At 42.4% G+C, this 12,906-nt stretch overlaps 2 protein-coding genes across 4 annotated transcripts in view; one reads left to right on the top strand and one right to left on the bottom strand.

The window, feature by feature from the left end:
* DMXL2 (Dmx like 2) overlaps positions 1-12,906 on the top strand; it is a 530,204-nt gene that overhangs the window by 333,856 nt on the left and 183,442 nt on the right. The gene's annotated exons all lie outside the window — the stretch shown is intronic.
* Positions 3,200-12,906, bottom strand: part of AP4E1 (adaptor related protein complex 4 subunit epsilon 1) — a 28,597-nt gene continuing 18,890 nt past the window's right edge. For 2 of the 3 annotated variants that reach the window (XM_053365739.1, XM_053365742.1), the window contains 7 exons: positions 12,703-12,817; positions 11,054-11,189; positions 9,535-9,793; positions 6,814-7,389; positions 6,450-6,634; positions 5,668-5,825; positions 3,200-5,291 (listed from right to left, as the gene is read on the bottom strand). In XM_053365739.1, the coding sequence (XP_053221714.1) occupies positions 5,131-5,291; positions 5,668-5,825; positions 6,450-6,634; positions 6,814-7,389; positions 9,535-9,793; positions 11,054-11,189; positions 12,703-12,817 (1,590 nt within the window). In that variant the 3' untranslated portion in view covers positions 3,200-5,130. Of the gene's footprint in view, positions 5,292-5,663; positions 5,826-6,449; positions 6,635-6,813; positions 7,390-9,534; positions 9,794-11,053; positions 11,190-12,702; positions 12,818-12,906 lie in introns of all 3 variants that reach the window. The other variant, XM_053365741.1, reaches the window with a different exon arrangement.

Raw genomic sequence — 12,906 nt, 5'->3', positions numbered from 1 at the left:
GTCAGACCACTGATCTATATTGTCTACACCAACCAACAGTGGATCTCCAAGGTTTTAGACTGAAGTTTTTTCACTTTTTGATCCCTACCTGGAAATACCATGGAGTGAGCCTGGGGCTACCTGTATGCAACTGTGCATTGGCTCAAAGCCTGAGACATCCCTGATTATTAAGAGGTAGTGCAAGTATTAAAGGAGCCCTCCACTGGCACATTGCTTATGGCAATTATCACCTGGTCTCAATCACCCTCTTTCGGGGAAGGTATTTAAGAGGATCGTGGCCACCCAACTGCTGCTTTCCACGAAGAATATTGGTTAACCAGAACAAAAATAAACCACTTTTGGAGGGAACCTAAAAATAAAGAGATCACACCACAGGTAAAAGTAAGCAAATCCATTTATTTTCAACCAAGTTTGATTGTTCTCTTAAATTCTGCATACTGACAGATAAATAGTAAAAGAGTTCAAACAAAACGTTTAAAAAAATGAACTCAGCACATGTACATGTGTGAAAGCCATAGCTATTATTTAACATCATGCCAACACCACCTGATGGACATGATAGAAAACTGCATAGGAGAGAAATGGTAGCTTTGCTAGCTCTTGTAGCATCCATGGTTTTGCTCAGTTCTAGCCTTTAAATCTGATGCACGCTGTTAACAGTCACATGGAAGGAAAGTTCCCAGAGTTATTTATTCATTTCTCCAAAATATAGGCTTCCATTTACATCCATGAGGCATAAAGTAAACATGAGTATACATTAATATCTGAATATTGTTTTTAAGAGTTATATTTTAGTGCACTTTTGTGAATCCCTCCATTCAGACATCATTGGAAGAAAGGAGAGAAACAGTTATACTTAATACCTGTCTCTCAGCTTTTGCTAACTGGTCACTCTGTGCTTCCGCATCCTGTATCCTCGTGTCCTCCAGAAAGTACATATTGCAGCTTTGCTTCATGCAAGGGAAAGGCAACCTGTGGCCATCCAGATGTTGCTGGACTAACTCACATCATCCCTGACCATTGAGCCCTGTTGGGTGGGGTTGACGGGAGTTGGAGTCCAATAAAATCTGAAGGTGTTGGAGGCTGGTGACCATCTGGATTGGGTGAAGCTAGAACCAATGACAGGCAAAGCCACCCTAGATATAGGAAGGTGGACCGATGGGGTGGAGGGGGAGGCTGAGGCTGGTGGGGCAGTGCCCCACTCACCCTAGTGGACCAGCCATCAATGTGAAGAGGGCCTCAAAGTGCCCACCCCTGCTGTACACCATAGAAGTGAATGGAGAGGGGCTGTAGTTGGACACTGCTGAGACAGCTGACGAAATTGGGCCTCCCCTTCTCCGCTTTTCCTCAGTCACTGAATGGGATCTCATCGGCTGTGTGATGCTGTACTTGCTTAACAATACTTACGGGCCACCTTTCAACGTAAAACTCACAAGGCACATTACAAGTGAAAAGAATCCAGACAAAATAGAAAAACAGCGCAACAGAACTTACGTCAACACACGTTTAAGACAACCTAAGGACAGCGAGATTCTCTACTAAGTCTCAAATGACAGATGTGGGGAGGATGTTTTCAAGTTCATGTGTCTACAAAAGGGGGCCATGTAAGAACACTGCAGGAGAGCATTCCACAATCTGGAGGAGGCTGCAGAAAACCTCTCCTCTCCCCCAGCTGTCTCCTGCCACCCACAGAGCAACAGTCTTCTCCTACTGTTTTACATTTCATACAATGCAGTGCTCATTTACAAAGTCTCCAAAACGCAGTGCAACTGGCTCCCCCCTTTTGCATTTCCTCTGATGTGACAAAAGTTACACTATTCATGTGCATTCAGCATTTTCCCCAAACATGGCCCTCGCATGGTACACTTTCCTGCATTACGCAGAACGTCAATTCTCCCGAGGTTCTGGAAGGAACAAGTCTTATCATTCCAAGAGGGAGCTTTTAACTAGTCAAAGGTGACTTTTATCACAGATGTTTGGGAGTTATTTGGTGACTTGTCCTATCGTATTTTTAATCAAACCTTAACTTTTGTAAATCACACATTTTAAAAGCATACATTGAAGGGCAGTATAAAAATTGAATTATTTAACTAAAGCTGTTGTGCGCCAAGTCTTGTGGCGGCCAACTGCTCACCACTGTTACATTGATGACAGCAGCACAGTACACTATTATAGAATCTACCTTTCTCCAGATATAGAGAAGTACAATGTTTGGTAGGCCAGTAGAGTGTCAACCCTTGCTCTCATTGTCATGTTCACAGTGATGGGTACCATTTTGCGGGTTTCTATACCAGCCGAACAAGAACTGTGATCTTAACTTAGCACTAGTGGATACAAGCCATTATCTATTAATTATTGACTGATTTTTAAACAAGCTGAGAACAACTCTGAGCAGCATTTTAAGATGGGAGATAGAATATTTAAACGCATGTAATAAAAACAGCACTCTTTTCAACCTAATCAATAATTATTGTATCAGAAAGCAGATGGGGTATGGCCATGAGTTTAATGCTAATCACACGCCAGTGTTTCGTTGGGTTGAAGAGGCATTACATTGGCACTGCAGACAAGTGAAAATGTTGAATGTTAATGTTTTCCTGAACTACATATCTGAAAATACACATGGATTTGAAATTCTTCCCTAACGTTTTCCTGTATCCATTTCCTTCTACTGGAATCATTCCAAAGGATTTCTATGAAGCAAGACATTAAAAGAGAGTGTCAAAGCACTCGTGCCTATGGAATCTCAGCCTGGGAATTTAGCCTTTGGAAAATCAAAAATTATAATTTTACAACTCAGAAAGTCCAAATCATGCCTGCTTGTCACCAATTATAAAAATAGTGGTGATCTAAATCAGGCAAGCTTTGTTTTGAAGAGAAAAATCACTTTTTCACTTTACAGATTACTGTGTGGGGAATATCATTGATTATTTAAAACTGACCAATGTAAAATGAAGAGCAACACTTTGACACTACTAGGACTGTGGTTACTCTTTTCTTAATAAGTCTATCAAAATTTTGGTTTCCTGGTTGAATTTTCTGATGGAAATTACTCTCCTTCAAAAATGTTATAAACCACCCCGGATCAAACATACTGAAATGCTGGTTCAACTGTGTCAATTCTCACACTCGAGCTATAAGAGCCTGAAACCTGGGCCACAAATCAAAAAAGCTTCATAACTAATATCACTTTTTTAAAAAGAGGAGGTGCCCTGTGCTGCACCTTTGAAAGGTCCTATTTCTCTCATTCACTGAACAGCAAAAAGTATCACAACGAAAGAATGGAAAAATGTCAGCCACTTGCAATGTTTTTGTTCTGCTGCAACAGCAACTAGTATTTAAAATACAGCAGAGATAAGTAGTTGGGAGATGCTACGTACGTCTAAACTTTCCTGCAAACAAAGCCATTGTATTGCTGTATACATGCGCCAGATTCACTCTGGTTACCCAAGGGAAAAAATGGGTCCAATGCTAGTCCTACTCTAGACTTTGGAGCCACCAGAAACAGCAAGCCGATATCCATCTTTACTCTAGTGGTATCTTTGAATTCAACAGACAACGGCTGCCATTCAAGCCTATGGATAAAAACAAAGTGCTATTCAAACATAATCCTTCAGTGGTGCAAAACCTCCGTAACAAATCTGCCCCGACCATTTTTCCTGTTCTGGTTTCGATTTTGTCTTTTTGCTGCTATTCTAATCTAGCTTTAATAACTGGATCTGATGGCACGGCATTATGTTTTATATGTGCTGCTTTGACAATTCATCACAGAATTGAAAAGCAGGATATCGATTTCATAGAATAAATAAATACATAAAGTGTGCACACTGAAATCAAGGAACTTAAGTTAGTCACACCCATTAACTTCAATGAGCAGAGTAGGACTATTAATGGATACAATCCACCATCTTTTGTAAAAGCTGCTGCAAATATACAAAAGATGGCTATGGGTGGTTTTGTACTTTCGTCTGCCCATTAAGGGCAACCTCTGTGGGAACTATGACACACACACACCTGGTTTAAATAGCAGAACCACCATGATAAGCCACAAAATGAATCTGGGAGGATATTCAAAAGCAGAATTATCTTGTTACATAGCACAAAGAGCTGCTCTTTAAGGAACACAAGCTCAGTGTCTTTGGCGATGTGGAATATGCCGTGTAGCTCTTTTGATTCCAGCTTGTATTATAATGCAAAAGTGCAAGCGTTAGATCTATGCACCATGTTATCACCATGGGCAATAGTCAGTATAATTAAGGGATGCTACTGATGCAGTATGAGGAAGGACAGGTCAAAACTTCTGATGGATTCATGCATGAGCCTCACGAGGTGGTCTCTGGAGCCTAGTGTTTTTAAACACTGAAAACTGAGATTCTCGGTACACAGATGGCGCTAATTGCAGTCCTGTGCTAAACTACAGAGTCCTGCTCACAGCCTGAAGCTGCATTCTTAAGAAACCAGTATCCTATCCTCAGGATAAGACCCAGTCCTCCTATTAAAGGCAGGTATCAAACATGGCATCACATAAAACAGCAGCCCCAGTGCTGTTGCGAGGTGCAATGATATGACTTGTGCTTCCAAAGCTTGGCATTTATGTGCTGGTTATTGCTGAGTCACAGGATGACTCAGCCTACAACCATAGAACAATCGTGGAGATTTATCTTATAGCAGAGTGCCTGCTTTTGCAATACTGGTGCGAAACTGGTATAAAAGATGCAAAAAAACCACAGGAACAGTAGGCAAGGCTTAAGAAGTTCCTTTACACCATAAGCCATGTTAATGAAAGAATTCAAGTAGTAGCTGATCTTATGAATAAACTGCTGTGACCTGTACAAGTACATAACAGAAAATAAATACATTGCATAACACCTTGCATAAAAGTACCTATACTTTTACTTAGTCCCTTGTCAGTGACTGACTGACCCTGAGCATTGGGGGGTGGGGGGGAGAGAGAGGCAGGCACCTAGCAGAATCACCTGTCATCTCTCCAGGATTTATGCTTATGCAACTTCACTCCTGACAAACAAGATGAGAGTTGCCTTTCTTTTGGTAACCCCCTGGCACAGCCACACACGTCCTTCTTTCCATTAGGTTAGAAGAGGAGGGTTTTGCTCCTTTTCTCCACGGTGCTCAGGATTCTTCCATCACCTTTTGACACTGATAAAGTAAACAGTCTGGAAGAGCCGGACAATGGGATCTGAACCACAGCGACAACATCCCAGCGTGGACACGGCAATGTAGTAAACAGGGGACGGATGGAAGCAGTCGGCATGATGCTATTCCCTCGCTACCTAAAGGAAGGAAAAATTGGGGTTTCCCCCCCTATTAATGTCATCGTTATTTCAGCCACAATACATTCCTACAGTTCTGTACAAAGCAGGTTATCAATAAAAAAAAAAATCAGTCTGGGTTTGGCACAAGACAATGTGATCAATTAAGAACCACAGTTTTTTTGGCACGCAGTTGGTGTGATCAAGTCCACTTTCCAAGAACGAAGTATCCTGCAGATCATCAAAATGCATTGTGAAAAAGACAATAGGGTCATCACCTTGCAAATGTGAACTGGCTTCTGATGAACAAGGGTTGACCCTGGTTATAACTGGCCTGTTTCACTGCCTGCCTAGGATCATCCTTGATACAAATCTAAAGAAATCCCAAACTACTTACCTATGATATCAACTATATGTAGGTTCAGCTTTTGCTGCAAAATGCTTAGGACGGCTGACAAAGATCCCTGAGATGATGTCATCTTTAGGTTTTGTTTGACATCATTCGAAATGGAGAGCCACAGTTTTCCAAATTCATCAGTGCTCATTTTCATTGGCCTGAAAATGCAATATGAAATAGAAGCAGATTTTGCAGTATGTACTTAGAAGAGAAAGCTGTTCCCAAGAAGACAATGAAAACAAAACTTTCTGCCCCACCGTGAAGTATTTTCACACTATCCTGCAGCCTGAAATTGTCGACCTAAACAAGATTCCATTAAAATTGTCAGCTGGGCTGTTCCTTAAATGTACTGGACTGACATCCTCTAGCAGAGATATGGGATCTAGTTGAGACAGCAAAAAGGCAGTCTACAAGTTGTCTTTTTACACTCTGAGGACATGCATATGGAGATCAGAAGTACCAGAGAAACAGACATGGTTTCCCTTCCACTTTTAGAGTGGGGAAGACCCTTAAATGATTTTCCCCCCCCATGACCTCTCCTCTCTACACTCATATGTTTCAAATTACCTAGGAAGCACCACAACTTTTTGATAATGAAGAGTCTGAGAAACAAAAGAGCCTCTCTCTCTCTGTGTGTGTGTGTGTGTGTGTGTGTGTGTATGCGTGTGCATAAGCATGAGATATGACAAAATATTACAAACAAGATAAAGCATAGCAAGCGAATTCAAATTAATATTTGCTTTAAAACACTTCGTTTGTTCCCAGCTATTTCGCGTAGGTACCTGATAAAATCCAACAGTTCTAAAGTTACAGAAAATTTGAGGAGCGCATCAGACTCTAGAAAGTAACTGATGGACCCAGAGAGCGTCTCTGAAGAGCACAGCCCCTCCATCTCAACACACATCTGGAAGCTTTCCATGCTCTGAGCTTCTACCGCAGCGAAGTGGCAACCAAGGCTTTCTGAAATCTACAATAAAACAGGGGGGGGGGGGAGAGCCAAGAGGTTTACAAGTATTTTAATATCACCACCGCCAAGATTTCTTTTAAAGGAAAAGCAGTGGTAAACTTAATAGAATTACAGAACTGTAGAGTCAGAAGGAACCCAAAGAGTTATGTGGTCCAACTTGTAGCTACTGCTCATGTTACCTTAAAATGTTCTGCGTGCTCAAATTCCAGATTCACAGCTTTGAGTACACAAGAGCTTTTGTTGGCAAGAAATAAGAAGAGTAGGACAGAGTCATCTTTCCAGATTTTACAAGAGGACAAAACCAGTGTTTCATTGCTGCAAAGCTCTACGATTTCCGAATGAGGGTGTTTGGCTGCTTCCTCTGGTAAGTAAGGCATCAAAGAGAGTTGCTGGGGGAGCGTAGCCTGAGCACTTGGAGAAGGCTGGAAAACTTCCATATTGCCATCCGCAAACAGAGAGGACAACGAAAGTCTGTGACCCAATAGCTTCTCATTCAGTTCAGCTTCCGGCAGAGAATGAGACCTATCAAGTACCACCTTTGATTCAGAAGTTCCAGGGGAACTCAGTGAAGATTTCCTTAATCTTAGGTGTCCATTGTTTTGGAAGAGGTTCTTGTTCCTAGATATCCCATCAGGAAAAGGGCAGAGGGAAGGGCCATCAGCACTTTCGATACTGGATGATTCCTCACTATTTTGGGTTTTGCTTGTTTTTGACTTCCTTCGGAGCTTCTGAGCAGTGGAGTCTCGCTTGCCCATCTTAGTTTTAAAAGGACACAGAAAATATATGTTAATTCAGGGAAGGGAGGGGAACACACAAATTTGGGTACAGCCTACTGTTTAAGGTAGTACATTGCAACTTTTTCAGACTCCAGAGCCACCTTTATGCACAGGGTGAATAAGTTGCATCTCAGGGCTTCAGATTATGAGGGACTTCTAAATACACCCCCCACACACACACACAAATTTCAAATTTTACATAATTGGTTAAAAAAAAGTGGGACAGGCTAAAACAGACTGAATTAAACTTTTTCATATATGTTAAGTAGGAAATCATAAAGTATTGCTACGTGAAGTTATTTCATATGCAAACTGTCTTATTGCAAAATATGCTTTAGACAGACTGTCAGATGCTGCCTCGCCTAAGGACCTGTATGAATGGAAATATAAAACTTTACTATTTCTAGTGTCATTGTCCTTTCTGTTAGAATACACACCAGAGGTAGTGAAGAGGTACTGCTACAGGGCCTCTTAAACCTAGCATAGCTCAGGGTCTCAGAATGACTTAATTTGACCATGCGTGGGTTTTTTGCTTCACCTTCTTCTTCTTTTTTATAATAATTAAGTTTTCCGTTTTAACAATCCAATCCCATCACATTAATTATTCCAAATTATACCAATACATATTATAAAGTCCATTTTTAAGTGCTGTCCATGAAGAAAGAATGGGCCATGATAAAGAGACTTAGTGGTTTTTAATGGTAGGTGATGTTGCTGTGTTGTATTATATTATTTATGTACATTGATTTATTTTTTGGAGTTAAGAATAGGACTGGGAGAAATTGTGTTCGCTGAGCCCGTATTTTATACAGTCTGTATATGATGTTTGTTTGTTCATGTGAGGTGTGATATGCCTAATAAAGGATTTTGAATTGAATTGAATTATAAAGTCCAAATATTTTGCCAAATTATAATTTTTTGGTTGGGGGTTCCCATGCTTCAAGTTCAGTAGGGTTCAATCATCTCATATTTCTGCTGCTTTTAGTGTTCACCAGTCCCTTCCTTCGCCTTCTTCTATGTGCTCTTCTCCTTCCACTCTGTTATTCCCTTCTCACTCCCCTTCTCTTTGGAATGACCACCCACATTTTGATAGGGGCCCAAGCCAGTTATGGGATTCCAGCCTATTAACTGAAAGACCAGTGTCTTACAGAAATAAGAAAATACAGTCGTACCTTCGTATCCTTTCAACTTCCAAAACATTTTGGAACCAAAGTGCGGCTTCTGATTGGCTGCAGGAAGCTCCTGCAGCCAATCAGAAGCCGTGGAAGCCCCGTTGGATGTTCAGCTTCCAAAAACAGTTCACAAACCGGAACCAGGTTTGCAGTGTTCAGGAGCCAGAACGTTTGAGAACTAAGCTGTTCAAAACCAGGTGTTGCTTTCATAGTTTTGGAAGGGTTTGCTGAGGACTCATGTCAGGGGAGGTCAAGCCAACTTACTCAGCAAAGGGGATGTTAACTCACATGTCATTTGCTTGGCACTGAGGGTCACTGGTTGTGCTGACCAGGCATGAAGGCAACATGGCAACAAGGCAATGCAATCTTATCCCTTTGGGATGCTAATCCTGCCTGTTAATATCCATGCTGTGGCTGTTAAACAGGTGGAGGATATAAAAGGCCACAGGGAAAAGGGAAACAGTAAGGCATGTACTTGGCTAATGTTTCCCTTCCGTGGAAAAAAGGGGGTTTCCAAACGGTAGAAGGCCGAGAGATGCAAATCATGGGACTTGCATGAACACACTTAGTGGGAGGGACTTTCAGGCATTCAGCCAGAATCCAAGCAGAGTCTTTGAGGTACGCCCAGGGGGTTGCACGAACTCAACAGACTGCCTGGCCTTTTCCCTACTGAACAGCTGGCTCCTGCAGCGGATTGCTACTTTCGCAGCTCCCCTCAACTTCAAAATACTTTTGCAATGCAGGCCGGGGGACAGATTTCAAGAAGAAGGAGAACGCACTATTGAACACACCAAAGAAAAATAATGGATCTTCCAAACTTGGACCCTGTTCACATGTCACAAAATGTGTAGTAAGCAGGGTGAGAGCTCAGAACAAATGCCTGGAAGTTTGGGGACATGTCCTTTAAAGGGTGGCCCAGCCCCTCCTATGAAACTGCAATTAGCTGCCATACCAGACTGATGCTGCTTTGAGACCCTAAGCCAACAAAGAGTGTTGACGCCAGTTGACGCTTCTCTTCCTCTCCCTCCAAGGGACCGGCCATTTCTTGCTCGGGCTGGAATGGAAAGTTGCCAACAATATGCTCTGCAAACGCATTGCCTTCCAGAACAGACTTGGCGTTGTCTTCTTTTTCTGCTTGGCTTTCCTTCTTGGGGAGGTAGCCTTCTTTCCCCCATAGTTTCTTCACTCCATCTAGCTTCAGACTGTTGGCCCTAAAGAATTTGCAATCAGGAAAAGTCAACTGAGTGATCAGAAGGAGTCTCTCAAAGCGCTTCTGAAGAGTCAGTCTATTCTTGTAAAGTCTTTCAGAAACCCAGTTTTCCTATGTTGAACAAGCTGAAGATGTAACCTAATCCAGGCTTTGCCAACCTGGTACCCTCCAGGTTTTTGGGGACTACAACTCCCATCATCCAGTGCTGGTTGGGGATGATGGGAGCTGTAGTCCAAAACATTTGGTAGGTACCAGGTTGGCAAAGCCTGACCTAATAGGTTGCCCCTTGTGATATCTGTGGGTTAATCCTGCTCAGAGTAGAGCCATCAAAATTAATAGGCATGACTAACTTAGGTATATTAATTTCGGTTGTCCTACTCTGAGTAGATGCGGGACACAGGTGGCGCTATGAGTTAAACCACAGAGCCTAGGGCTTGCTGATCAGAAGGTTGGCAGTTCGAATCCCCGCGACGGGGTGAGCTCCCGTTGCTCGGTCCCTGCTCCTGCCAACCTAGCAGTTCAAAAGAATGTCAAAGTGCAAGTAGATAAATAGGTACCGCTCTGGCGGGAAGGTAAACGGCATTTCCGTGCGCTGCTCTGGTTCGCCAGAAGTGGCTTAGTCATGCTGGCCACCTGAACCGGAAGCTGTACGCCGGCTCCCTCGGCCAATAAAGTGAGATGAGCGCCGCAACCCCAGAGTCGGTCACGACTGGACCTAATGGTCAGGGGTCCCTTTACCTTTACCTTTTACTCTGAGTAGAACTCAGCTGGGTACAACCCTGTATTTTTTCCACTGGGGAGAACAAGAATAATGGCATGAGGAGAAGAGTCAGCTCCCAGCTCTATTAGCATGGAAGATGCAAAATGACTGAGAGCCCAACACAGCTACTTTTAAATAAAAAGTGTTGTGGGACCAAATCATAGACTTCCCATGAAGTTTGGATCTTATAGAACTAAAATTCTAAATGCAGTTTATAGTTCAGGTGTTAAACCCCGGGACTTTATACATTTCATTTCAATATTAAATAAAATGCAGATGTGATGTGAATACAATCCAGCTAATGCAGTATTGGGGGGGGGGAATGGAGGCCAACCTAGCAATGAATTATTGTTGGTGAAATGGCATTTTTGCTTATTAGGCCAGAAAGGCAATTGCTTTTTTCCGCAGAGCCAGCATTTCCCTATACAAATAGCAAGATAAGAACAGACAGGGAACTCAACTACATATTAAGTCGTTGCTGAAGCGATAAGAGATACTCACTCCTTCTGTCCAGTCTCAGCACTATTAACAGAGATGTCAGACCCCAGAGAAAGTCCAGTTGGAGATTGTCTGCCAGTAAAACCACACGCTGAGAAGCTCTGGGAAAGTGATAGCCCATAAGGTTCAAAATTCAGAGCTGAAAAGATGGAAAATTACTCATCAAAACAGAAGACCAGATTTAAAAATATTAGAGAACAGCCTGCCTCTCCTGTAATCTGCGTCACTGATGATGATGTTCTGACAAGAATACTCCACATTCAGCATCTTAATATTAAATACCAGTAATTAATGAAACCCTTGTGCTTTTCAGAAATACAGCACATTTTGAATTCAAGACGGAATCTGTTCTGAAAAGAGGCCTACAAAAGCGACAGTTTACCAGTTTTAACAAAAAGCATCTTTATTAAATAGATGTGCATATCAAATATTGCAATAGGCTATACAATATAATCAAGCTATTCTTCACATTTAAAACCACTTGACTAAACATTAAAGAGCAACAAGCATTTAATGGGGAAGGGCAAACTCCAATAGCTGCTCATCGTGAAGCAATTCATATAGCAATTCATGAAGTGGAGAGTGGCTTGGCCACTGTGAGAACAGGACTAGATAGACCACTGGCATGATCCAGCATCTGTTCTTATGAGTGTCTGCATTTTGCAATATTTGTGGTCTGATAAAAGCATGTTTCATTGCAGGATCATAGGTTGGCTACTATGGAAATCTCACTGCCAACACCGTAGGGCCCTGAAAAGCTTGAGACCAGCTATCTTGAAAGACCACCTATCCCTGTCTACATCTGTAACTTAACATATTTGACAGACCTCATCCCAATCCTAAAATGTTGGCCATGCAAACTGATAATTGCAAGGGGGGGGGGGGAAGGTGCGTATTTTTCACTCCATAAGACGCACCTGACCATAAGACACACCTAGTTTTTAGAGGAGGAAAACAAGAAAAAAAATATTCTGAACGAAACAGTAGATGTATGATTTTTGTGGTTCATTTTGTGGCCACAGACATGTGATTTGTCGGTGAGTCTGGGGTAGCCCAATGCAAAAATCCTGAGAATCCATGTGGATCCGTGCTTTGTAACAACGTTTTTGCGCCATTGCGGCCCTACAAAACAGTGGATGTGTGGGTTTTTTGGTGCAGGCTATAGCCATGGACATTATATGTGATCTGATGGTGAATTTGGGGTGACCCAACGCAAAAATCCTGAGGATCCATGGGCTTTTACCTCCCCCCTCCCCTGGCAGCTTCCTTTACCAGCAACCTTATCTCCCTCCCGATCGCTTGCCGATCAGCTGCTTCCTTTCAACACCCCCTTCCCTCTTTCAAAAATAAAGAAGCAGCATGATCTGCTTTTCGCCCCTGGGACCCTGGCTCCAGGGACCACACATTCACTCCATAAGACTCACAGACATTTTCCCTTACTTTTTAAAAAGAAAAAAGTGCATCTTATGAAGCAAAAAATACTGTACCTTCCCACCCCCCAAAAGGCATTGTCTCTCTGACGCATACTCATCATGGAACAAGGTGCAAAACCAGTGGGGGAGTTCCCCCCCCTAAACTTTCCATGCAGTCACATATGCTTGTCCTAGGACTATACTGGCTAGCATTTGCAGGAAAAGAAAACACACAGTTACCTTTTTCCTGAGACAGCTTCTCCTCTTGTCTTTGGTGATGAGGTTTATATGGCGCGGCACCACGATCCAGTCCTTCTGCCACAAATCCATCTAAGAAAGATAAGGAAGCATCTACCTGCAATGAATTAGGGGGGGGAGGTCAAAAGGTGATGATTATTCAGTTATCAGCCTCTTAAGAAAATACCATCCCACCATCTAAATTTG

Source organism: Podarcis raffonei, chromosome 14, assembly GCF_027172205.1.
Source record: "Podarcis raffonei isolate rPodRaf1 chromosome 14, rPodRaf1.pri, whole genome shotgun sequence".
NCBI classification, from domain to species: Eukaryota; Metazoa; Chordata; class Lepidosauria; order Squamata; family Lacertidae; genus Podarcis; species Podarcis raffonei.
The sequence above is the reverse complement of the archived record's forward strand: the minus strand, read 5'-3'. Positions and strand labels throughout refer to the sequence as shown.